We start from the raw sequence: 24,579 nt of genomic DNA, 5'->3' as shown, positions 1-24,579 counted from the left end.
AAAAATTTACTTCAATCAGAAAAGAAATTCCTAGCTCTATGACAGACATGCGTTTCAAAATAAAAATATATTAGCCAGCACTCTAATCCTTTCAAGGTTTCTTTCAGATTTAAGGCAAAGAATCAAAGGGCAGATTTCATCTGATTTTAGCACGTATGACAGCCGCTACAAAAAAAGTCAAATTTAAAATTCCTTGTGAGATATATGAAATATTTTCGGTTTTTTAAAAAGAATCTTATTTCTCAACCAGCTGCTTCCTAATACAGGTATTGAGGAAAATAAGATTCAGATTTGCATAATCAGTGTCACTATACATTTAGGATCCAGTCATACACTGGCAAGATCACACTACTCTGGTATTCTGGCAAGACCAATGTGATAAATGGATGAATACGCATTACACACACAGAGCAAATCACTGCTGGAAATGTCCAGCCAAGTTTGTCAGAAAAAATTGTGTCACATGGTGACCTCATTTATATTAGAGCATTTTTGGAAAACAGTTTTTACAAATGCAAAATCAACGGCTGTATTTTTTCCAAAGCTTTGTTTTTATTTTAGGGACATCCTTCACTAGTTTTATGATGAAGAGATCCATGCTGACCTACATGTCTAGATGCTAGCAAAGCAATTTTCCATACTTTACGATTACTTCAATCTAATGAAACCTAGATTATTCCATGCTTCTGCTCAAAATTGTTCAAGAATGAAAAGTAATTAAAACAAGGCCAACACATTTATAAAAAGAGGTTTATTTATGATTAAATTACATTTAAAATAGCTTAATTCTGGACCAGAAAGCTGAGGGTATCTAAATACACTGTTGTAGCATTGGGGCCAATTAAATATCTGTTTGACTGCAATGAATTCAGAATGAACGTCAGTCTGTTTGGAATGTGCAATAAAGCACCTCATGTTCACATGTTTTCAATGCTCTGGTATCTTTCCCATAAATCCCAACTCTCTTACCTCCTACACAGATATAGTCAACCTTTGACCTTTATTATGCTACATTTCATCGATTTGTGTAGGCAGGCACTAATACTGTTTATACTATTTGAAACAATACAGGGCATTAAATTTAATACAAGATTGATACCACATATAACTGAGCTTCTGTGTTATCATATAAAAAATCAGCACCAAGACTGCATGGCAAAAATGCACTGTATCAGAAAACAAGTTCAAAGTACAGATGCTTTTATGTTGAAAATTAAAGAGTGGTGCTTGCAAGGTAATCTGCATTTTCACTTCGAATTGTTAGTTTTGAGGGGGGAAAACCAGGATTTCTTTTGAGAACTACAGTACTATGTATTCCCATGGATAATACTTTTTTTTCCCTGGAATATCAGCATAATCAGCACTGGCTCTCCTTTTTCTGCACTTCATACAGTGCAGACTGCAGCTGAATCTGGTGGTAGAAAGACACTCTTTCACTGTTAAACACACATTCCTCCCTCCCACAGTATCGCTTTTCATTTTCCAAATACACAGACGTTTTGTATCTTGTGACTAAGAGAAGTGACTCCTCTAAAAGAGAATCTCTACTTGATACACTCATTCTGAGCTCAACTGAGCCTTTTTCTTCCTCACTTCATTAATGTCTTATTTAGGACTGGAAGCAGATTTGAAGCTACGTGCACTCCAAAACAGTCTGACAGGTAAGGCTATCAAATCAGCTTCTTTCAGCCTTCATCTGATTTTTTTATTTTATTTTCCACTTTTTGCTTCTATTTATTTTTAGTATTTAGGTGTCAGTCTAAGATTACACTTAAAAATTGTCAACTCATATCTGATTTCTCAACAAATAGGCTAGAAAATGTGTACTCATTTGTGTTTACATTTCTCAATAATATGAAGATATGAATGAACATGCGAAAAATATGAATTGATATTTTACTATTTCCCAGGAATTAGACCTCAGGTCCTAACTGTGCATTTCCTGTCTTGCTTTAGAGATTTTGAATATTCAAAGGCATTATGCTGTATACCTTCTGTACATATTTTCTTTTTTGGGTGAAGTCAGCTCAGTTTTATTTTTGTCCTATAACTGAAAACACTTGCGGATCTAACCAATGTTATCTAAAATATTAATTGCTACTCTGGAAAGCATCTCCAGCTCTACTGTTTTGTAAACTATATCAGTTCATCATGATCACATAAAGAATACTGATGATCTTGCCAAGAGTACAAAACTGCCATCAAGCTTGGCATAAGGAATCATATCCTGCATCAGTTTCAGAACTTTCCAAAATAGTCTTACTCCTAGTGGGAAAAAAAATCTGTTCTTATTTGTAATATTCACAGTACATGGAATCACGAGATCTAAGAAGGAAGAAATCATTGTTATATAGCAGTGTACATGTGACTAAACATGCGATAATTTAAGCGATAAACACAAAGCACAGAAGGGGAATGGGAAACTAAGGCAGTTAGGATTAAGGATGGTTTGAACAGATGCCATTTGGTAATTCTGCAGCTCTTTTCAAACACAGGCTTTCTAATGAACCCTTCTTCGGGGCTTCTTGCCTGCTTACAAACTTCCTCTGGCAGCCACAGGAAACACTGAGCTGATCTTTTTTCGAATCCTGGAAATTTGGAGGTTTGGGGATGGGTGGGGTGGGGGCTGGCAGGGAGAAGATGGCAGGCAGCAGAAAGAGAGGGCCTGATGAGCAATGAGCGCTTCACCCATCCTCAATTAATCTTGTCGCTCTACCTTTGCTTTGGCTTCCCCTCTACATGAAGGTAATAACGACACCCTCATCCATTATCCTTTTATCCCTGTTATTCACGTGAAATTGCTTAATAATATGTTACAGATTTGTCTCCCCTCGCATAATTCTTCCTGTCATTTGCAGTATATCATCCGGAAAACATACAGCCCACTTTCACTGGACGCTCTTTGAAGATTATTGCCAGTGACACCTTCGGGATGCATCCAGAATCTGGAGCATCATTTTCGGCATAAAGTGGAATTATCCTGACTTATCTGTCATTGCCAAAAGCACAACAAGCCATTCAGCGCTAATGCAAAGGTAAAACAGGTTCTTATCATGCCGTCTGAAACGGGAGCACTTGTAAATTTATGCTAATGAGGCCCTTTTGTAGTCAGATAACCCCCAGGGGCTGTAAAGAGGACTCACCGAGAAGGCTGATAATCTGTGTTTGACTGCAGTGGATAATTTGGAGTTTATCCTCTTGTAATTATATAGTTTAAATCTTTTTACTATTGCTAATCCCACACCATGTGGAAATGCCTTGCATTTTTTTGGTACAGCATTCAACTGAGCCTAGCTATCAAATTGTTTCTTGGGGGAACAGAAATTTTGTTTGACAAAATGGCTTGGGCATTATTTATATTAAATCTTTAACTGGCTAATCGCAGACACACACACACACCCCATCCAGGCCCAAAAGCTCAGACAAAAAAAAAAAAAGAGTTTGTTGAGGAACTGAAATTTAGCTCCTTTTGTTTTATTTGTCAGGAGATCAGAAATGTTGCAAACTAAGATTTCTGTGCTTTGGGTGGCATTCCAGGGGGACCAAGGTCGATCTGGCATGCTTGCCCAATCTTGACAATACAACAAGCTGGTTGGCGTGCAATAATTAGGCTAATTATACTGGATTAGAGCATATTAATGCAAGCTGTTTTCTGCAGGGTTAATGACCTGCTCGATACCTTCCACAAACTCTCTCATGTCTGGTCTACAAAAAAACAAAGCAATTTTGAAAAAAAAAATCTTTAACAACGACAATCCCCTTTAGGAAAAAAATCTAGTTACTTTAGATCAGCAAATAGATTTTTTTTTTCCCTCCTCTGAACCCCTCCAGACCTGTCCAAGTTCCTACAATGGGGATTCTTTGATAACAAATAGTATTTCTCAGTCTCAAGAGGATGGGTAAAGCATAATAGAGGAAAGCAGAATAGTGGAAAGCAGAATAAAGCATAGTAGAGAAAGAAATAAAAATAAAAAAATGCATTTTTGAAGCTCAACTGCTTCAGAGAGACCTTATGCTAATTTAGTTTTTTTTCTAAGAATTTTACAGTTTTTTTTCCCCCTGTCAAGCACAATAAGATTTTTGCAATATTCAAAACAAATAACTAGTTATTTTAGGGAACATGCATTAAGCCATATGCAGAAGGTTAAATCAACAACATTAAACATGCATCAGCCAGGAGTTTTTACGGCTTTTATCTTTTTATAATAAACTGATTGAACTTGGAGAATTAAACATATTATTTTTTAAAATATTACAAAATAGCCTCCTAATTTTCATTTTGACTTACTTAAAGTAACACTCTAATGCTGTGTAGAATCAGTATTACTGTGAAGAGTACAACATAAAACAAAAGGGTTCTAGTAAATTCATCCTGCATGTGGGTGGCATTCTGATTTAATTTCTTCAGAATACAGTAATTTATGATAGAAAGTCTTAAGCAGTCTACTGGAATCAATATGCCTTTAGGCAAAATTAGAAACTACTTCATCCACTGTGAATTTAATATAATTATTCATTACAATTCAGAATGGATTACTTATTCATGAAATTTATTTTACTGGAAACTCAATATAGGGTGATTCGCACATAACTTAAGAAACACAAAGACAAATGCTTTCACTGAAGCAAACGTAAATATTAAATATATATATAAAAGGATTGTAAAAAAAACACAGTTTGAAAATTTGCTAAAAACTGAGGCAAACCAGCAATGTTTGAATGTTTTTTTTTATAAACAGAACGCCCAGCAGCTGCAAATGGAAATGTATATTGTCCAGTTCTGTTTAGTTTTCAATTTAAAGACTGAATAAAATTATCAACTGTCAAGAAGAATGCTAAAATGCCTCGACTAAAAATATTTTGTAATAGTTCACACAACATAATTAGAATGGAAATGAAATTTTGTATGAGCTTGTGTGTCTTAACAGTTCAATTTCAATACTCTATTGTACTAAATCAATTTTAATATAATATAAAAAAAACTATCTACACTATTTGCATCTACTCTGCTGGTTTTAACAATCTGTAATAATGGTCTTATGAGCTGCATTATAATGAGAGAATACCAAAGAGGCTTACAGCAGAGTTTCATGAAACATTTAGGCTGAAGTTCCAAGGGGCTGATACCATGAAAGAAGGTAAGCTGCAAAATGTGCTTCTGGGAGACTCAGCCCTTATTGTACAGAAGTCACATCAAATTAATACTGAGGGCCATTTACGGCCTTTATTCTTGAAAGCTTTTCAAAAAGGATTAAGCTATGAAAACTCAGAAAATACTAAAGCACCTATTAACCATTATGCCTCTCCACCCGACATTTTTTTTAAAAAACCATTAGAATGCGTTGCGACTTCGTACAAACGGCCCATATTAATGTACTGAAATGCAGTGACATAACTCTCACAACAATCTAAAGATTTCTTCCAACAAAGGGGAGCTGCAATTTTACAGTGTTATGGAGGGCTAATCTTCAGTGAATTTTTATAATGATTACATCAATTCAAACCCAAGATGAATGATTTCTAATGTATAAAGAATGCTAAATAAAAGGTATGAAAGGCTGAATCATTTTTTTATTTTATTACTGCTTTTTAGCCACAAGTCTTTAATCTCTGATTATCAATGGCCATTACTGACAACAGTATTTTAGTTATGAAAGACAGCTACAACGCAAGAACGAGCACAGCACATAGTATATCAACAAATTATTCTGATCAAGAAGTTAATTTCTCAGAGTGGCCAGTAAGTGTTTTCAAAGGAGGGCTTCAAGTGCTTCAGCTGTAATTTGGGAACGTAACAGGATTCTGGCACAACCCAAGGGCAGCCATGAGAAATGGGTCACAAGGTGTCAAATGGCTGTCAGGTACCCAGATCCATCTGAATGAAATAACTTTGCATCAGAAAAAGGAGTGGTATTGCTATTAAGAATTAAAGACAAAATTCCAGGCCTTATCAACAAATATGGTTATTCTTACTGCATAGTTTTCCTTTCTTGCACACTGGAATAACTTAACTTTAAGAAAAGTAATACCTCCTTCTGTTCCCAGTAAGTCACACGCATTTTGGAGGCATATTTCACGGTGCATATCAAGGGTACCTTACCAGATGCAGTGTTAATGAATGGAAAATGTTTCATTTCAGTACTTCTATCTTCATATGCCTAAATAGTTAATGAATCACACTAAATGCACACAATGCACCACACTTCGCCAATGGCCTTCCTTTCATATAGGCTTTCAGTAGGTACTAAATTTAAACAAGGGATTAAAAATACTTGTCCGAATTTATTTTCGGTACCAGTGCCATATAATACTCAGTAATGCTCACACATACTGTACACGCAAAAAGACACACACTCTCCTGGACACACATGATTTTCCCTGGAGTATGTGCTAAAATTAACCATGAACCTCAGAGCAGCTGAATGTCTGGTGCACCTGAATTCTGCATGTACAGTCAATGGGGAAAGAGAGGAAAATCTGCTAGGTGTCATCAGTTCAGAAAATAATGAGTGCTCAAGAGGCTTCTGACTTTGTGTCTTCCACAGCCCACTAAAGCCAACAACATGCTTCTGGGAGAAAGGAGAGGGCAGGGGGAACTGTTCTACGCAGGCCCTAGGTAGCACCTGTAACCCCAGAGCAGCGATACACCAGCTGATCCTACAAGACAGCAGGTCCACAAGACAATGGCAAATGTTGTTTCTGGCCTGCGGAGCACCCCCATCGGGGCTCAGGGTTTCACCACATGGAGAATGACAGCTTTGTGTCTGTCCTGTCCACCAACCTCCCCCCACTAATATGCAGTCTGCTAATGCTGAAAACCTAAAGCGGAGAAGTCCTACTAATTTGACCCTTGTTAAACTCCTAATTGGATTGCGAACAGCTTAAAGTACAAATGCAGGCACAGTGCTTTTGTTTCTTTCTAAAAAAACTAAAATTGGGCCCAGCTTTCTTTCTGGGAATTACATTGATTATTTTGATGTAAAAAAAACAAAACAAGGAAATGAAAGGTTTTAACTTTCAGAGATTTGTTTGGAAAATACATATTTATTTTTCATTTTATGAGGAAAAGCCCAATTCGATTTTTCACAGGGGACAGCAAAGCAAGAGAAACTGCTAGAAAAAAAAGATCTCGCTGTATTGTCTCACTCTTTCAGGGTTTTAATGGTCTTGAAACAGCTACAACCACAGCTTCATTCAGAATGAACAAAGCTCCAGAGCCCTTGTCTCAACACTGTTTGAAAACAAACTGTCTGTAGAGTCTGCCTTCATTTGTCCTCCCTGAACTCTACGGGGTCATTTTGTGCTTCAGAGAAACAGTTCAGTGCCCTGTGTCTATAAAATCCAAAGGGGATTTCAAAGCTTTTTCAGTGTGCAAAAATAGTCTACTTTTTGCCTGGAAAAACAACAATAAAATAATTTCAAGAACAAATTAAATATTTGCAATAAAAATAATAATCCTTGAAATATCTCATTAAAAGGAGAAATACAAAGACAAGGTATAGCACACAGACAGACAGGTGTAAAACATGCTGTAATTACTGAAGCTCAAATTAGTTCATACCCCTGAGGCACAATAGCAACAACAAAAAAGAGAACAGTTCTTTGTCAAAAGGGAATAGCAAATAAGCAAACACAAATGTCTTAAATGTGCAAATTAGCAAGAAAAATGAGACAGAAGAGCAGGTTTCCTCCTCTGTTATTCATCACATGAGAACAGAGAAGGCAAACATGATCAAGGGAGGCATCAACACAGAAACCAAGCCAACTAGTGGCAGCTTCTCACTTTCTAGTCAATCATTCATTATATAGTGAAGTGCTCTTGAGAAGTGCCTCTTATACTTGACCTATCATATTACTTCTTCTGTAAACGCATAATCCCTGCTTGTTAGGTGGTGTCAACACTAGCATTCATTCTCCATGGTGGATCTTTTGTGTGAATACACCTTAGAACCCCTGCCAAAACCGGAGAATTGACACCATAATGAAATTGTTTGAATTTCAACCAGGTAGAACATACACCTCTGCAGTTTTTTTTTCCAAGCGCACCTTAAAGGACAAAGAAATTCTACCTCCTCAACACTTTCCTAGCCTAGATACATGCTAAGTAAAGTGATGTGGTGTTTCATTATTTACAGCACACATTCATCAAAATAGCTTTTTTTAGAATGCCTTCACCACATAAAGACCAGAGGCCAGGGAAAAATGACTTGCTTAAGACTCGTCTAAATCTAGGCACCACTGACTATTGAATTTTCATACTCAATTGAATTAAATAAAGTGGCTCATATAATGACTTGTACTGTATAGAACATACGTATGTCTGTATCAAATGACTCATTTTAAAGATTTAGACAGTTTCTGTACTGAATATTTTATACACCACCTTTTCAACAGCATCTCATTGGATGTGAAGTCCTGAATTTTGTTAAATGGAAATCATTGATTGGCACAAATACACTTTTTATGGGTTGTGTTTCTTTTTGGACATCTTCCCATAGATTTAAGCAAATGAAAAGGACTGTTTCTCATTTGGTTATCATTAAAGGCGAATTAGCTAGAAATAGTTGATAAGGACTCAGCAATCGTATTTTGGATGCCAGATCTTTCAACGACATTCTTCACCTAACATTGGAGTGATTCAGGAGAAATAAGACAGTTCAGTGTTTTGCCCATTTACCTTGTGACCAACTATGATGACTATGCCTCTAATAGTGCATAGACACCATCTCTGTATTCAGCATTGATAGACAGGTGTAAAATTGCTAGAAAATAAACAATCTTCCATATAATCTTTCTTATAAATTATAATGACTAAGAGCTTTGAAGCTTTGGAGGTGGTCTTTCTGCCAAGTTAGACTTACTGCCTTACTTGGAATTGTTGCTGTGAGCTCAATAACAGCATTGAACACTCATAAAATTGCAAAAACTTTAAATATTTTGATGCAGCTCAACAACAACGACCACTTAGATGAGCTAAAAACGAAAAAAAAAAAACTGAGCGCCAGATCTTAGTCTTCCTAGAACTGACTTAGAGAGTGAATGTGTATAGTATGTGGGGGAAAAAAAAACAGAGTGGGATTTCAACCAACAGGCAGAGTGCTTATTTTTATTACATGGCCTAAAGTTTTTAATAGATATTGATAAACACATAAGATCAGCGCTTGGCTATCCGCCCCATCTGGTCCTTTTCAGTTGAAAGGAGGATCAAAAAAGGCAGATTTGCACGGAAATGTTCTCGCCTGCGATTTTCCATTGTCCGCCTTATTAGAGAGAGCAGAATATTCGTCTGTGCTTTGGGGATCCATGACTAATCAAAGTAGACAAAATGTCTCCATGTGATCTGCTCCAGTCTTTGTTTAACATAAATTCAAAATCTTTCTCTCGGCCTCCCTCTCGATCTTTCTTTCACTCAATTTACAGAAGCTCCAGAATACGGCTGTAGAATGAAAACTTGCCTTCCATTGGGAGCTATATGATCAGTACGAGCAAAAATGGAGACTCCAGCTTTCACATTGAATAAGCCAGACTCTAGCCGTTGCGTATCCATTTTGACCCACTAAAGATATATGGCCTTCACTAATTTTACATTTCAAGCACTAAGTAGTGCTGGCCATTGTCTCTTTTCAGACTGATGAGATTTTAAAGATAAATAATAAATTAAAAATGCTGTAACATTGCAGTCGAACCCACATAGCTCTATTTCACCTTGAATTTTCTTGTGTACGACCACATTTTTAAATTATCTTTTGACTTGCAGCACTAATGTCATTTTTAATCCCTGGGTCAGTTCAGTGGATTTCGAATAAAAAAAAAAAAACACTAACTTTTACAGGCTCTAATAGGTAAAAACACAAACAGCATGAACATGAAAATAATAAGGAACAGAGCGAGAAGGAGAAATGGCTAGGAAAGCCCGTAGCCTCCCGCCTTGAAGTTTTGCTTTTAAACTCTGAATCTCAGGTTACAAACCAGCAGAAAGCTCAGCACTCCGAAAAGAAAGAGTAGCTTTTTCTAACCCTCATACACAAAACTCTCACTTACCCCTATTTTAAGCAAAACGAACACAAGGGAGGAAGAAAAAGAAAGAATATAAATCACATGACAACAAGCCAGGGTCCCAGTTTCATTAGTCAAAATTATCTCTCAATATGCTGGAGTGAATTCACACGTGTCAGCTGGTGAAGGCACACAATACAGCAGCCAACTTATGAACTCCCACTAACACTATAGAGAGTCCATAAAACAACTGCCTGGCGCTCAGGGGTTCACTAGAAGACACTGCCTATTGCACAGACCACCAGATGACACAGATGGAGCAAAAACAAACAAAAAGGAGCTCCTTTTATATAAAGCGGGACCCCTTTCAAAACCCATTCATGCAACAAATTGGGTAAATCTGTGCATGAAACACAACAGTTTTGCTCTTTTATTAGCAAGGCCCCCACATCACAGTAAGTGGAATCAGATTTCTGAGATTTGTAACTACACTATTCCTTGAGATACATAATAAGGCAGTGATAAAAAGATTTTTTATAAATGATTTTTTTTTTGTTTTACATGGAACAGATCTGGATTTTAATTGGATAGCAAAGAAAAAACCAGAAGGCAAAACTGAAACTAAGCCGAAAGCAAAATAAGTCTGGCCTTCTATTTCGGAAGCCATGCAAAATGAAAAATTAATAACAAAGAACTGCGAGTCCTGTCCTCTTTTTAAATTAATGAGTCTTTAGTGTGATGTTAAGAAGGTCTTTTAAAATGATTTTGGCTTTTTAAAAATTCTTTATGATTTGTGGAGCTCACCGGCTCCTAAATTCAGAGACCAATGTCTTTGAAATACAGGAGTGTAGAACTGAACCAGTCAGAGCACTGTTCAAAGGAAATATGACAAAAACACTAAACCACTTTATAAAACTGTCAACATAATGAATAACATGTAGGAATATCTATAAGAAGTAAGAGCACACAAGCAAGTCAAATATTTAGCCCCAATATGGTTGAAGTGAGAAAGAAAAAAACCTTAATATACTAGTAGTTTCCAAACGACAGAAACACACTCCTGATGTCAAAGAAAGAAAATATTAATCATTTTCAATATTTTGCAATTATAATAAACTGCTTTGATCTACTTTTTTATCTCAATGCCTCCTCTCTACAATACAATTTATTAATAAGCCAAAATGAATCCCAACAAGAAGCACTATAATCTAATTGCAAAGTTTTAAATGTGGATTTTTGCACGACTAGGTTTTACCATTTTAATCTAAATTGTAAAAAAAAAAATCTTAAATAACATATAACCTATAAATACACAATTGGAACACCCGAGACTATATCAGAAATGCATTTGACACACAAAAGCATGTGCATATTATTTCCATGCGTTTTTTTTTTAATGCAGACCCTTCTTCCTGGGCAGCACGGAGGTAAATGCAAAAGCGGTGCATTACAGATGAAACACCCTGGCTTGCTATTCCAGCAGCCTTCTTGCACCAAAATCTGCATAGAGAGACATTTGTCATCATTAGCTCATGCACTGACAGTTGGCACCCAGCATCTCAGATCTCAAGGACTGGCAATTATGAAGCCTTCATCCTTTATTTGGGTTACATGGCCTAATTTTATCATGGGCTTTGCAAGCAGCATTTCATTATCAGAGGTTCAAAGCTGGAGAAAAAAATCTCTTTTTTTGGGGAGGGGGGGGGATTTTTGTTTTGTCTGTTCTTTTTTCATTTATCCTTTACATTGGAGAAGGACTTTTACACTTTCATGTGTCACTAGGTCAATTAGAGAATAAGCTCAACATCGTGCTGTACATATAATGCCCTTTATTAGAACTCATCAAAATTTATTTTTTTTCTGCTCTCATAATCAGTGTTTGATTTGCTTTGAACAAACAGCCAGTACATTGACAATGTTCTCTTCTTATTTTAAACATTCCTGTTCATATCATGGGGAGTGGGTTCTATAACTTACAAACACCAAGCATGGTATGATTAAATCAGTATATGCACATCTACAATTAAATGACTTAATTCCCAAGCACCATAGTGTTCAACAAAACGTAAGTCTTCTTAAATCCAGATCCGAAAGCCATAACCTTTTACAACAAACCTTTACAAGGCATGGAAGCAGCAATAAAGAAATAATAAAAAATAATAAACAGCAAGCTGGGAATCCAGCTTCCAACCTGACAAGTACTTCTTTACTACTACCATTTAATAGATAAAGCACCACTTAACAAACCCATAATAAACCGAGAAAAACTGTAGCAGTGTCGTTTTAAGTAGCTATGCTGCTTGCGGATGATACCAGTTCAGAGATCTATCAATGTCTGCTGTAAGTAATCCTCTGGCTTTGAGAACATGAAGCATATTACTAATTTTCTGCATTATTATGTAAACTAGTTTTTGCAAATAAAACTAAATTGTATTAATGTAAAATCTATGCAAATGCATGCAGTCATTTATCAGGAAAGCTGACAAGCATTCCATATTGGAGAGGGAGGAAATGTAAGCGCCTCCAGAGCAGAGGCAATTAATTAATTTTTGTATTTTCCCTTCTTCTGTCTTCAGGCACAAAAGTTATCCATCCACTTAAAACAGCAAACTGAAAAAAAAGTTTTTTTTGTTCTCAGTTTAAACACATATGGCTTTTGCCTGCAATACTGATCCCTACAAGGTCTGTATATGCCCCTGGCTAAATTGTACCCAGTCTTCTACACTCAAGGGAGTGCTCTGCTAATACAGCATGGAGAGGGATACAAATGATAGGCCACAATCCAGGGGGAAAAAATGAAAAATTGAAGTTGGTACCCTGCAGAGAGCACATTGCTTAAAATAACACAACCCTAATCATGAACCCCCTCGACAACCACAATCTGAGACTAAGGAAATCCAAACGATAATATGCCACAATTATGTGCAGGCCTGTGTGATGTTATTTTCGCATTCTGCATTAGGAGAGATGCTACTGTAGCACCGATCACGCACGGATTACATGATAGTCCTATTAATCTGCTTTACATTTCAAGTGTGTCTTTGTTTTAGATGCATGGTAACCTGCTGTATGAGCTATCCACTTTCAGAACTCCTTGATTGCTTTCCCTTTGAGTGTTCTGCATTTTACATTCCCTTACAATCAAATGCAAGGCACAAAGATTCCTCCAAAGGATGAATGAATAATACAGAAATGACCTAATTTGTCAGCAAATAACAGGATTATTAACAGGGACGGAGAACAATGATTATTAACTCTAATTAATGTGTTTTCTACAAAATAAAGACCTGACAGATATAATACTGCCACTACGCCCTTTTTTATATATTGCCTGTTAATGGAGTTAGCTGCATATATATCTTTGCCATAGCTAATACATTTCCAGTGGAAATAATGAATACTATTATTTAAATTCTTTCCCATCTTCTCCTCAATTATGCTTTACAAACCTAAACAGTAGTTAAGTACACAGGGGAGAGACACGTTTCGATGTTCTCTGTCGGGCAGAAAACAAAAGACGGCAGTGGCAAAATACAAAGAAGACATTTGTGCACTTGTATTCCTTTAAATTGATCAGAGAGCAATTCAGGGTTCAATTACTTTTAGCATTCCATCATTTTTAAAGGAAGTGTCACAAGCTCTTTAACTTTAGGTAGGAGATATTTATGATGGACAAAAACAAGGCAGGGCTCCTCATGTTACATATTTATTTGATCTTTTTAATTTATGCAGGAGCCAAAAACAATTGGTCATGGACTTAAAATGGCCATTCAAGAAACACAAATTATCTGACCAAGGTTTACTGTTTATTTATTCCAGGCAAAAGGTTGTGCTACTGACATTGCAGACCAATCAGTGTCTATATGCCTTACCTTGAATTTTCACTGAGCTGTTAAAGTCTCCATTTCCACATAACACTTGAGAATCAGTAATCCTAAACTTCCAAACAAATGTTTCACATGGCATTTGGATTTAATCATTATGTAAACAGGACAGGATTAGTACACAGGTTCTTTCAAATGAGTAAACCAATAGAAGTGACACTGTACTTTAAAGAGTCATTTTGAAACTTCTCTTTCTTTTGAGCCTGGCTGATGTACAGTTTGGCATAAAATTGACTCGATTTAAAGAAAGACTTTTTAAAATTGTGTCTAAAGGGGAAAAATGCATGCTTTCAATAAAGTCAGTAAATGGTAAATAATGTACTTGTACTACTTTCTTCATAGATCAGTTGATACATATTCTTGTATTTCAAAATATAATCATCATATGAATTGCACAACAGCAATAATTATGCAATAATGCTACATTTCTTAAGTGTAATTAGCAAGAAAACTAAATTAATTGTATATATTTAGCCAAATGATGCTCTTTGTATAATATGAGTGATGTGTAGCTTACGATTTTAGCCATTTGACAAAGGAAATTTGTAGCATTCCAGACCTTTTTGACTTCTGACAGGGGGATCGGTCTTGGGGAAAAAACAAAGAACAGAAAGAAAAAGAACGAAGAGGAAAAGGCAGAACTGCACTAAGATGGCCTGCTGTACATAAAGGGGCTCTCACAAAAGGCAATATTTCAACAGTCACATGCTCTTCCTAAATTAGAGAATGTATAAGCCATTGTATTGATTTTCACAATCACACATGCATACATTCATAAGTGGGCACACATTACATTAACAGCCTCATATTTTACTGAGGATAAATGAGTCTGAGAGAGGCAGACAGACAGCGAACTGATGGGAAAGACAGGGATGTGGCCATTGAAAACTGATCAGGAACAGTTTCAGCTTTATACTCAAGGTCAAGACTGGGGTCTGTTGGTTGCCTGAATACATAAGCACTGTAGAGGTAAGGTGAGTTGTGCTAAAACAGAGTGGTGGCTGACCCACTACAGATGCATTAGATTAAGAGGTGATAATCCCCACAATACTCACCCTCCTCTCACGGCATGAGAGAAAGGGAAAAAAAACCCTTTGCACAGCAGGAACGTTGAGACACCAAATATGTATATGATATTGCTGTTTGAAGGAGACACTGAACACTAAAGAATATCTGGTTTTAATAAAGCTCACTACCTGCTGAGAGTGGTAAATGCTGTTTGAACAGAAGGGAAAAGGAAGAGACAAGTATTTTAGCCACAAAAACAATACAACTCCCTCTCTTTTTTCCCTCTAAACAATTTCTGCACCACTTCTGTACAAACATTATTGCCTGTTCTGAACTGTGATAATGAAAAAAATCCAAAAACATATCCCTAGAAATAGGTTTTCCCATTTTACCTCTGTGAAAATGTGTTTCTATATACTCTTCTGAGATGTAGAAGGGATAGGTACAAAACAGCAGCATCCATTTCCTTTAAAAAACACTCCTTTGAAGGCTACCATACAACGGAGAATTTGTAAGACAACAGACCAAGCTCTGTCTTCTACCTTCAGGAAAAACTGTACAGTAATAACTAATCCTGCATGTCTAAATTAACCCTACGCAAGTATTCGAGTCTATATATTTCTTCAAATGTGAAAACTATCAAATTAATACTGCTCAGTTACAAGCTCCTAGAATTTGGACTGATATTTTCTGACGTTTAAAGCAAACAATCTGCCAATATCTGTCCTCTGTCTCCGGAGTAGTGGGAAGATATTTATCATGGTTGGCAAGATGTAGATCAGGTAGACCAGATGCATGCGAATAAAAATAACATGAGCCCAGAAAGGCAGTCACTCAACCAACAAACCTATTCCTCAAGCACTATGGAACAATTTCATCGACTCATTGTAATACAGTTTAGCAGTCTTCATTTCCATATTGTAATTTGTGTATTGCATATCCAAGACATTTTATTCTAACAAAGAAAAAATATGTATAGTAGCATCTTAAATGTGTACAATTTGTTCCTTATGAATATTCCACCTGATGCATCCATCTTCTCTTTTAACCTTCTTCAAGCATATCAGCTTTAACATCAGATGCTGGAAGTATTCTACACAAGTCAGGAACAGGAGCAGTAATGTTTCTGTATAATATAATAGGACTAAATTAAGGCTGCACTGCACTAATTTGCACTTTAAATCCTCATCCTATCAAGTATTTTCCCTAGGATTATGTTCTGTTTGTATACACTACCAGGCAATCACACAGTTGTTTTCTGTGAGAGTCAAGCTAGTTTCTGTAGTCTGAGAATATTAAATTAAAATGAGAAAGAATCAAAAGATTCCATGCTCATTAATCCGTTATTGAACAGATCTCCATCGAACCACCTTAACTATCTCTTTTCCTACAAAAGCTTGGCACCTTCTTTGTAGGCAAGGAACCTTTAACAAACACAACATACTTCTACCCTGAAAGGAAAACACACCATCAGTTGCCTGAACATAAACAAAGTGAAAAAAGAACACCATGAAGAAGAAGGTGAAGTCTTATTCCTCCAAATCTTTTAATGTTGAGGTCTTATTTGCAAGTGCTATCTCCTTCTACATATACGTGTCTGGACACATGCTCACATCTACATAATTTCAGCAAACACGCTCGTTTATGATTTATATAATGGTGTGTTTAAAAAGCAATACTGAGGCAAAAAGAGAACCCAATTACTGCTCACACCTGATGTGTCCTACTTTAGTTCATACTTTCCTGACCTCCATCACGATGCATAATAAAAGTAATAATGCCTGATATCGATGCTTTTCCCTATGTACACTTCGTGTATTGCTTTATAGCAAGAATAATTCGAAGCAATAACATTAAAACTAAAAAGTCTTGCCACCAAAAAAATGGAAATTATTTTTCAAATAAAAACTTAAAAAACGCTCTGTTTAATAAGAACATAATGGCGTTCTTCGATTAATTCACAATTACCAATACAATGCAAACGTTTAGGTTTTATTTGTCAAACATTTAGCAAATTCAATGTAAGACGAACAAACGCTAAACGAAGAGAATCGTATGATATTTTTCAAAATTAGTATTAGCCATTTTCAGTTTAAATCTGTATAGTTATTCAAAACGTCGTCACGCTAAAGTTTTAACTGCAATTGTTGTATTTAAGAACATTACTTAGGTTCTGTAATTACAGTATTATCCCATAACACCTGCAGACGTTGTAGCCGTTACACGTAAAAATATTTACATTACAAAGTTTCGATCAATCGATCCTATATTTATCGTTATCACTAATTTATCCGCTAGTGAAAGCACACACAAAAAAACCCCAATTAAAAATCTAACCAAATTGCTCTTAACAGTCCTAAAATCATTTACCGACTTGTGTTGCAGGGAATAGAGTTTGGAGTGAATGGCTTAAAAAGTGGATAAAGCAACACAATTTTTCATCTTAACACAATATACTTCAAGAAAAAAATACAAAATTGTGTAGAATCTTATCTGTCGCTGCCGCAATAGAGTGAAGAAATAAACCAAGACATAATGAGGAAAAAAATCGAAAACGTTCTTTCCGAGCGGATACATAAACGTATATCAATAATCAAAATGAGAAAAGTCCGTTTTTCCAATACGTTTAATTCGTAATAACAAACGAATCACTTTATTATTATTATTATTATTATTATTATTATTATTATTATTATTATTATTACATTCCTGATTGGCTCTAATCTGCGGTTAAAACTAAAGAACCGAAAAATATCTTATTTCTTTAAATATTATTATAAATTTAAACACACTACTTTATTGTCTTTCCCATTAAAAACGTCCAAGAAAAAATGCGCAATTTGTATCTGAGAAAAAAGGACCATAAAACTAATTTAAAAAATACGCGCACTATACCTTCGGCTATCACTTAAAACAAAAAGAACTGTATGGTCTTTAAGACTCTATATAGCCGACTATGTACTGTTAACAATTAGCACAAGGCTTTCATTAAAATAAAAAAAATATGCCATTAACAGAACTATACTGCAGGTCATCACGCACAATTTCAAAGAGCAGGCAATTCCCACCACAAGAACTCCAAATATCCGCGACCTATTCTCCTTTGAAAAACAAGTCCTTAATAAGAAGAATTTACTTAAAATTAACATAAAACATTATTGTAGAACTCAGATTCTAGCGGTTGTTGTGTCCGGGTCAGAATGTACCTGCCAATTCTAGTGACACTCCTAAAAGGCAAGCAAATTTCTAAAAACCTGCCAAAGATAGCAATCTGTGATGAAACATAAAGCATTTCTTCTTTGCTTCTCAAAGTTTAGGTGTATTTCCGCTGTCCGATAGACTCTTACCTTTAGTTTTCGTTGTATATAAAAGCCAGGGATTAATTTGTTGTCGATAAACTAAAGGCAGTGACGAATCCTATTGCGATTGGACATCCCCCTCCTAGCCCTGCCTTTATAATTTCCACAGGAGTGCATCTGGGCTCTTAAACACAGCGACAGCAGCAGCCGCCTCCACGAATACACACACTCAAGGCACCCTGCACTTTTACATCCTCCTGACTACCAACTCCGAGCAGTGATTACAGAAAACATAAATAAATAAGAAGGGGGCTGTTTTGACTACTGAAAGCCGCGTAGTGTCCGATTTCAGTCACTGCCGTTGTAATGGACATTTGATTATTAAACGCAACTTTAAATTGGAGGACTTCCTTTTAACACCGGCGCACTTTAAAAGCTGATGATAAAGATTAAGGGATTTACCGAACGGGTGCTTTGAGCACAAATAATCAGCTTTTACTAAATAAATATACTTTTTTTTCATATAATAGCTTACTTTGTTCTCTAAAATTGGCTCCCGTACAAACAGCCGCGTTGGATCCCTCGGCTTACTGCGAGACTCCGGTGTACAACCCGGATCTCTGCCCGAATATGATAGCTGCTCAGGCCAAGTTGGTCTACCACCTGAACAAGTACTACAACGAGAAATGCCAGTCTCGGAAAGCGGCGATCTCCAAGACGATCAGGGAGGTGTGCAAGGTGGTATCAGACGTCTTGAAGGAGGTGGAGGTCCAAGAGCCCCGGTTCATCAGCTCATTGAACGAAATGGAGAACCGTTATGAGGGTCTGGAGGTCATCTCACCCACCGAATTCGAGGTGGTCCTGTACTTAAACCAGATGGGAGTTTTCAACTTTGTGGATGACGGCTCTTTACCGGGCTGCGCCGTCTTAAAGCTCAGCGACGGCCGAAAAAGAAGCATGTCCCTCTGGGTCGAGTTCATCACCGCTTCTGGTTACCTTTCGGCTCGCAAGATCCGGTCCCGGTTTCAGACACTAGTAGCGCAGGCTGTGGATAAGTGCAGCTACAGAGATGTCGTAAAGATGGTCGCTGACACCAGCGAGGTGAAATTGCGCATCAGAGACAGATACGTAGTTCAGATCACTCCAGCTTTCAAGTGCACGGGGATATGGCCAAGGAGCGCTGCCCACTGGCCTTTACCCCACATCCCCTGGCCGGGACCCAACAGGGTGGCAGAAGTCAAAGCCGAAGGTTTTAACCTTTTATCTAAAGAATGCTACTCCTTAAACGGGAAGCAGAGCTCGGCAGAGAGCGACGCGTGGGTCTTACAATTTGCTGAAGCCGAAAATCGCCTTCTTTTGGGAGGCTGCAGGAAGAAATGTCTGTCCGTTCTGAAGACATTGCGCGACCGTCACCTTGAACTGCCAGGACAGCCTCTCAACAATTATCACATGAAAACTTTGGTCTCATACGAGTGTGAAAAGCATCCTAGGGAATCGGACTGGGACGAGAGCTGTCTGGGAGATCGACTGAACGGGATTTTATTACAACTCATCTCGTGTTTGCAGTGCAGGAGATGTCCGCATTATTTTTTGCCTAATTTAGACCTGTTTCAAGGAAAACCTCATTCAGCCCTTGAAAATGCGGCTAAACAGACTTGGCGATTGGCAAGAGAAATTCTTACCAACCCCAAAAGCCTGGAAAAACTCTGAGGTAAAAAATACTACTTCTACTAATAAAATATACATATATACAGCGATAGATCTAACTTCATCGAGGCTATTGAAAGGCCTAGATGACATTTGTTAATCCAGGACTCCTTGGACAAAAAATATCTTTCTGCTGTTTTGTTTTAAACCATGTTCGTGTAAAACTGTGGAGCCAACAAAAATGTCCCGTGGATTTATTTGTTTTGTCATTTTGAACATAAGTACAAGTAACTGGCTTTTCAAAGCATACATTTACAATTTTTATCATAAGTATTAATTTGAAGGAAAAAAGAGCACAATTGAAAATAAAAAGGTGGATTACATACATACTCCAGTTCTGTTATTATCATGTTTGGGGTTGATTGCTATGTCATTTTTATAAAAGCGCCAACGCATATTAAATCAGACTGTGTTTATTCGCAAAAAGGCACTCCCACTTTTTGTGTTTAAAATGAGCCCTGGACAAAACTCGGCTGTACATTTTATTTCTGTATATATAGATTGTGGTTCCAGTGGTCAGAAATTGTGAATGTTGTTTTTGTGACACGTACATAGAAGTCAAATTCCATATATTTATGAATAACTTCAGGATTTTTCTGCTAGAAAAAAAATACAAGGTAGACTACATCAGTGGTATTTTTTACTTTGTTTGTCATTGGAAAGTGTCTAATTTTGAAAAGTTTACATTCTGATGGTACTATTTGTTCAATTTTATAACATTCCATAAATATACTTGAATTCTTATTTAAAATATATTCGATCAATTCTGTTTTGATTCTGCTTATATGATAACGCTTGAAAAATAAAATATATATATTTGAAAAAATGCACTTGAAATACACTGGAATATAACAATTTGTGATTTTGAATTTTTTATTTCTGTCTTTGAACTTATTTAAAGAGCAAATAAAAAAATTAAGTATTAAATGTGTCCCAATAATGATTTTTAAAGAAATTTTAAAGTTGTTTCAATAACGTTTAGATTTTACTGTTTTTCTCTATGCATGTATTATTTTATTACTTTAATTCACGATCAGACACAAGTACATCACTGTATCGAAACTACTCACGTGAAAACAAGCTTTCGGGGCTTCAAACTATTTTCAATTTTATTACTATTTTATACAGAACATTTTAGAATAATGCAATGTATTTCTTATTCACAAACTTAAATAAACAACTAACCTAAAACAATCTTTTATGCCTTAAATGACAACTGTTTTTTGTCATGATACTCGCTAATTAAGTTGTAGTGTACATCGTTGAAACAGGTGTATTGATTTTATAACAAACGGTAGTATACATATTTATGTGGATATTAAAGACACGTAGTCTTTTAGTCTATGTTTTACAATACTTCAGTAACACTATATTGTTTACAATATTAAATGCTTCAGTCTAAATGTAAAAATCAAATAGTATTAAATGCATTGTATTTTCACGTGCTTTCTGTCAAAAGGATAAAATAGGATCAGAACATTAATAACAATTTAACCATATAGTTATCGTGTTCGTACCTTCGGCAAACAAAATTATCCTAAATGCTGCCTAAACCTTAATTAATGGGATTTACTACTGCCATTTTGAGACATCATGTCAACGCCCACTAATCCAATACTATCTTTGACGTTGGCTTAAGATATTGTTCTGTTCAGTATGAAAATATAGCCGATTGTTCCAAACTATATACTATTATACTGTCATCGACACCCTTTTAAGATCCGATAAAATGAAAAAAAAAACAACAACAACGAACAAGTGCATTATGCTTGCAAGTGAGCATCCATATAGAAGAACACAACTGTGTTTTACATTACATCTACAAATCAAAAGTACTTTGCAAGCCATAAAAGACCCTAAAATACAACTCGCTGGTGTCAGATACTAAAATAATATTTGCGATTTAGTGACAATTACGCATTGACCTTATATCCGGCAATCATCTTTGGAAATATCAATTTATTAGTTTGTATTCCCCTGTGTTAAGGAACCTGTGGGTTAAAAGTATTGGAGCTGTTTGTGTTAGCAAGCAACTCTGTGGTCATGTAAGAAAGCACATTGGGATTGATACTTGTTTAGCGGGTCTACTTAATTGCGCTAATTCAATTATTTAGAAAAAACACTTAATAATCACGATTTCAAAAATACATTTGAGAAAAGTGGTAAACACTAAACAATCATTCTAACAACTTATATATTAGACCTATATACACACGGGTAGGCGAGAAATATACAGACCAGGATTGTATTATATGATGTTTTGTTGTGACGATCGCACACTTACTTTGGCGTCGATCTTTTTAAAAGCGGAATCCTCCTCGTCCACCTCAAAGTAGATCTCAGTGGTGGTGATGGAGAGCGTACCTCTCGCCACTATCACCGGGGCAATGAGCTGAGCTGGGGTGCTCAGAACCACGGGGCCTGCAAGTGACAAAGCGCAGCTCCTAAATCAATCGAAAACTTCCAACATAGGAAGCTTGTAAAACCACCATAGAAAACATCGCGACAGGATAGTATTCAGAAATCAGGAATATCATTTGATTAAACAGTGTGAATTTCGGGCACACAAGCGACATACTTGCCAAAAATGTGAAACAATTACAAACGAATTTAGTCTCTGTAAATGGTGTGGTGCCACAAGAGCAGAACTGGTCGATAGCTTACAGGTATCTATAAAAGTATTAATAACAAGTTAACAAAAAAATTTAATAAGGAATAAATCGGGAATAAATCGAAAAATAAAAACAATTCGGAAACACTGCGCTCACATACAACAAAATAATCAAGAGTGCAATAATTTAAATAATTTCAGACTGCAAGCATGGGTTAAACTGATGGATACTGTAAATATTGAAATATTGAGTAATATGAAGTAAACTGTATCAAGCGGCCATTCTTTTATTTAGTAAATGGTATTTACGCAATAACCATTTTTTAAAACAGGGATCATCAGTTAGTATGTCTTTATGCAACTAAAAGTCGTGGTCAGATTTCAAAAGTTTTTTTGTTACTTGAAGGCTTACTTTTTGTTAATCCAGTTTGTGATAACTGCAAGTATAACCTATCGGGAGAAGGTTAAATATCCCAAATATTTTCAATATTCAAGTAGAAGAACGAGGTTCGAGATGCTGGGCACTTCTACCACGACGTAATATAGGACAGAATATTATTCATTTCACACTTGTTTAAAACAAGCAACCTAAATCGCTAAATTCACCTTCAGCGTGCTGGAACTAAGACAATCTTTACACCCGGGCTGCATTTTAAGAAAATGCTCCATTCCACCTTAAAGGTAAAGCAGTTGTGTGTTTTGAAAACTATTCCGCCGTATTCTTGTTCTAGATAATAGCTTTTTGACCCCGGTCAGCTGATTGCGATCACATGTGATTTTTTCCCTTTTCTCCCCCTGTTCATCGTCCATCTTCTGTACAGTGCGTAACACAATGTCGCTACACCGAGCCTGTATATAGGTCCCCTGAACCGAGTCGAGCATAAAATAAATATCTTGAAATTGGGATATTTATCGATCTCCTGAAGTCTGAAGAGCCACTTTAATGTCTCATCAATCTTAATATAGGCTGCTCAACCAATTACGACCGATACAGTTGCAAGATTACAAGTGGATTTTGGCTTCTATTCCCACAGCGCTCCTTTATTGTTCGTGTAGACGGCTCTCGAAAAGCTACAGCCTTCCCCCACCCCTCTCTTGCTCTCTGCCTACATAAAAGTCTCCCAAGGTTTTTTAACCTGTTCATCGCAGTCCCCCTTTTAAAATAATTGCAGTTAATTCATTACCTTTTCGAATAACACTGAAAACGAAAGTAAAAAGCGCACGTGCTTTTACAGTTTTATTAATGGTCATTATGCTTTAATGTACGGAGTGTCAGTAACATCAAAACATAATCTGGCGTCAAATGAATCATACATGACTTGTGATTTAAATGTATCGTCACGTCTAACAGAAAATATGAAAATACGGATTATTTGCAAAAGAGAACTAAAACTGATATCGTGGTATTCTATTTATAGATTATTAGACTATTTAAAGAAAAATCAATGGTTTATTTTTGTACGTATTTAAATCGTCATTTTTGCCAATTTTTATACTGCACTGCGCAATGGCGACAAAAATAATTCTCAAATCTTACTATCACGAGTAGACTACGTTTCTGAAATCCTAAAACAAATGAAAGTCCCCTCACGTCACAAAGCAATCTTCGACATTGAACCATTATTTTATTTTTTAACCACACAGACCAATATCAAAATATAAATTAAGCGGCCTTATTATATTTCCGTGTAACATTTATAACATTTTGTAATAATTTCTGAATTAAATCATACTGTTTCAGATTTAAGTCTTAAATTTTATATTACCAATTCAACCTATTCCCAGGAGAGCAAGAAGCCACTAATCGTTTTAAACAATAAGTGTACCTTGGTCGGATTGTGTTTTTTACATGATAATAATTTTAAAGTATCAATACATTAAAATAAATATTTCGAAATCTTATTTTGTAACACAATCATATATATTGTAAATACATTTTGAAGTTGCCAAGGTAGTTGCTTCCTGAGAACAATACATTTATCTTAAATGAGGGTATGCGCTAAACTGCTAAAGTCAGAACAAATTTTGTGTGTATGTTTACATATTCTAGTGACAGACTATCTGTAGTCAAACT

General features: G+C 36.1%; 2 protein-coding genes and 1 long non-coding RNA gene across 21 annotated transcripts in view; 2 read left to right on the top strand and 1 right to left on the bottom strand.

The window, feature by feature from the left end:
- nbeaa (neurobeachin a) overlaps positions 1 to 24,579 on the bottom strand; it is a 361,778-nt gene that overhangs the window by 69,037 nt on the left and 268,162 nt on the right. For all 18 annotated transcript variants that reach the window (XM_088639451.1, XM_088639435.1, XM_088639437.1 and 15 more), the window contains one exon: positions 22,179 to 22,315. In XM_088639451.1, coding sequence (XP_088495577.1) covers positions 22,179 to 22,315 — 137 coding nt within the window. The remainder of the gene's footprint in view (positions 1 to 22,178; positions 22,316 to 24,579) is intronic.
- LOC148658364 (uncharacterized) lies at positions 1,446 to 7,462 on the top strand. Of its 2 annotated transcripts, none has more exons than XR_015940054.1 (3): positions 1,446 to 1,661; positions 2,859 to 3,035; positions 6,546 to 7,462. It is a non-coding gene; the product is annotated as an uncharacterized LOC148658364 (long non-coding RNA). The 2 variants fall into 2 exon arrangements; XR_015940053.1 differs by lacking the exon at positions 1,446 to 1,661 and adding an exon at positions 2,149 to 2,745.
- Positions 18,363 to 20,821, top strand: mab21l1 (mab-21-like 1). Its single transcript, XM_088639454.1, has one exon. It carries the CDS (start codon positions 18,818 to 18,820, stop codon positions 19,895 to 19,897), a length of 1,080 nt encoding a protein of 359 aa, XP_088495580.1. The 5' UTR covers positions 18,363 to 18,817; the 3' UTR covers positions 19,898 to 20,821.

Source organism: Lepisosteus platostomus, chromosome 7 (assembly GCF_059453375.1).
Source record: "Lepisosteus platostomus isolate fLepPlt1 chromosome 7, fLepPlt1.hap1, whole genome shotgun sequence".
NCBI lineage: Eukaryota > Metazoa > Chordata > Actinopteri > Semionotiformes > Lepisosteidae > Lepisosteus > Lepisosteus platostomus.
Note: the sequence above shows the minus strand (reverse complement) of the source record. Positions and strands in the feature narration are given on the sequence as shown.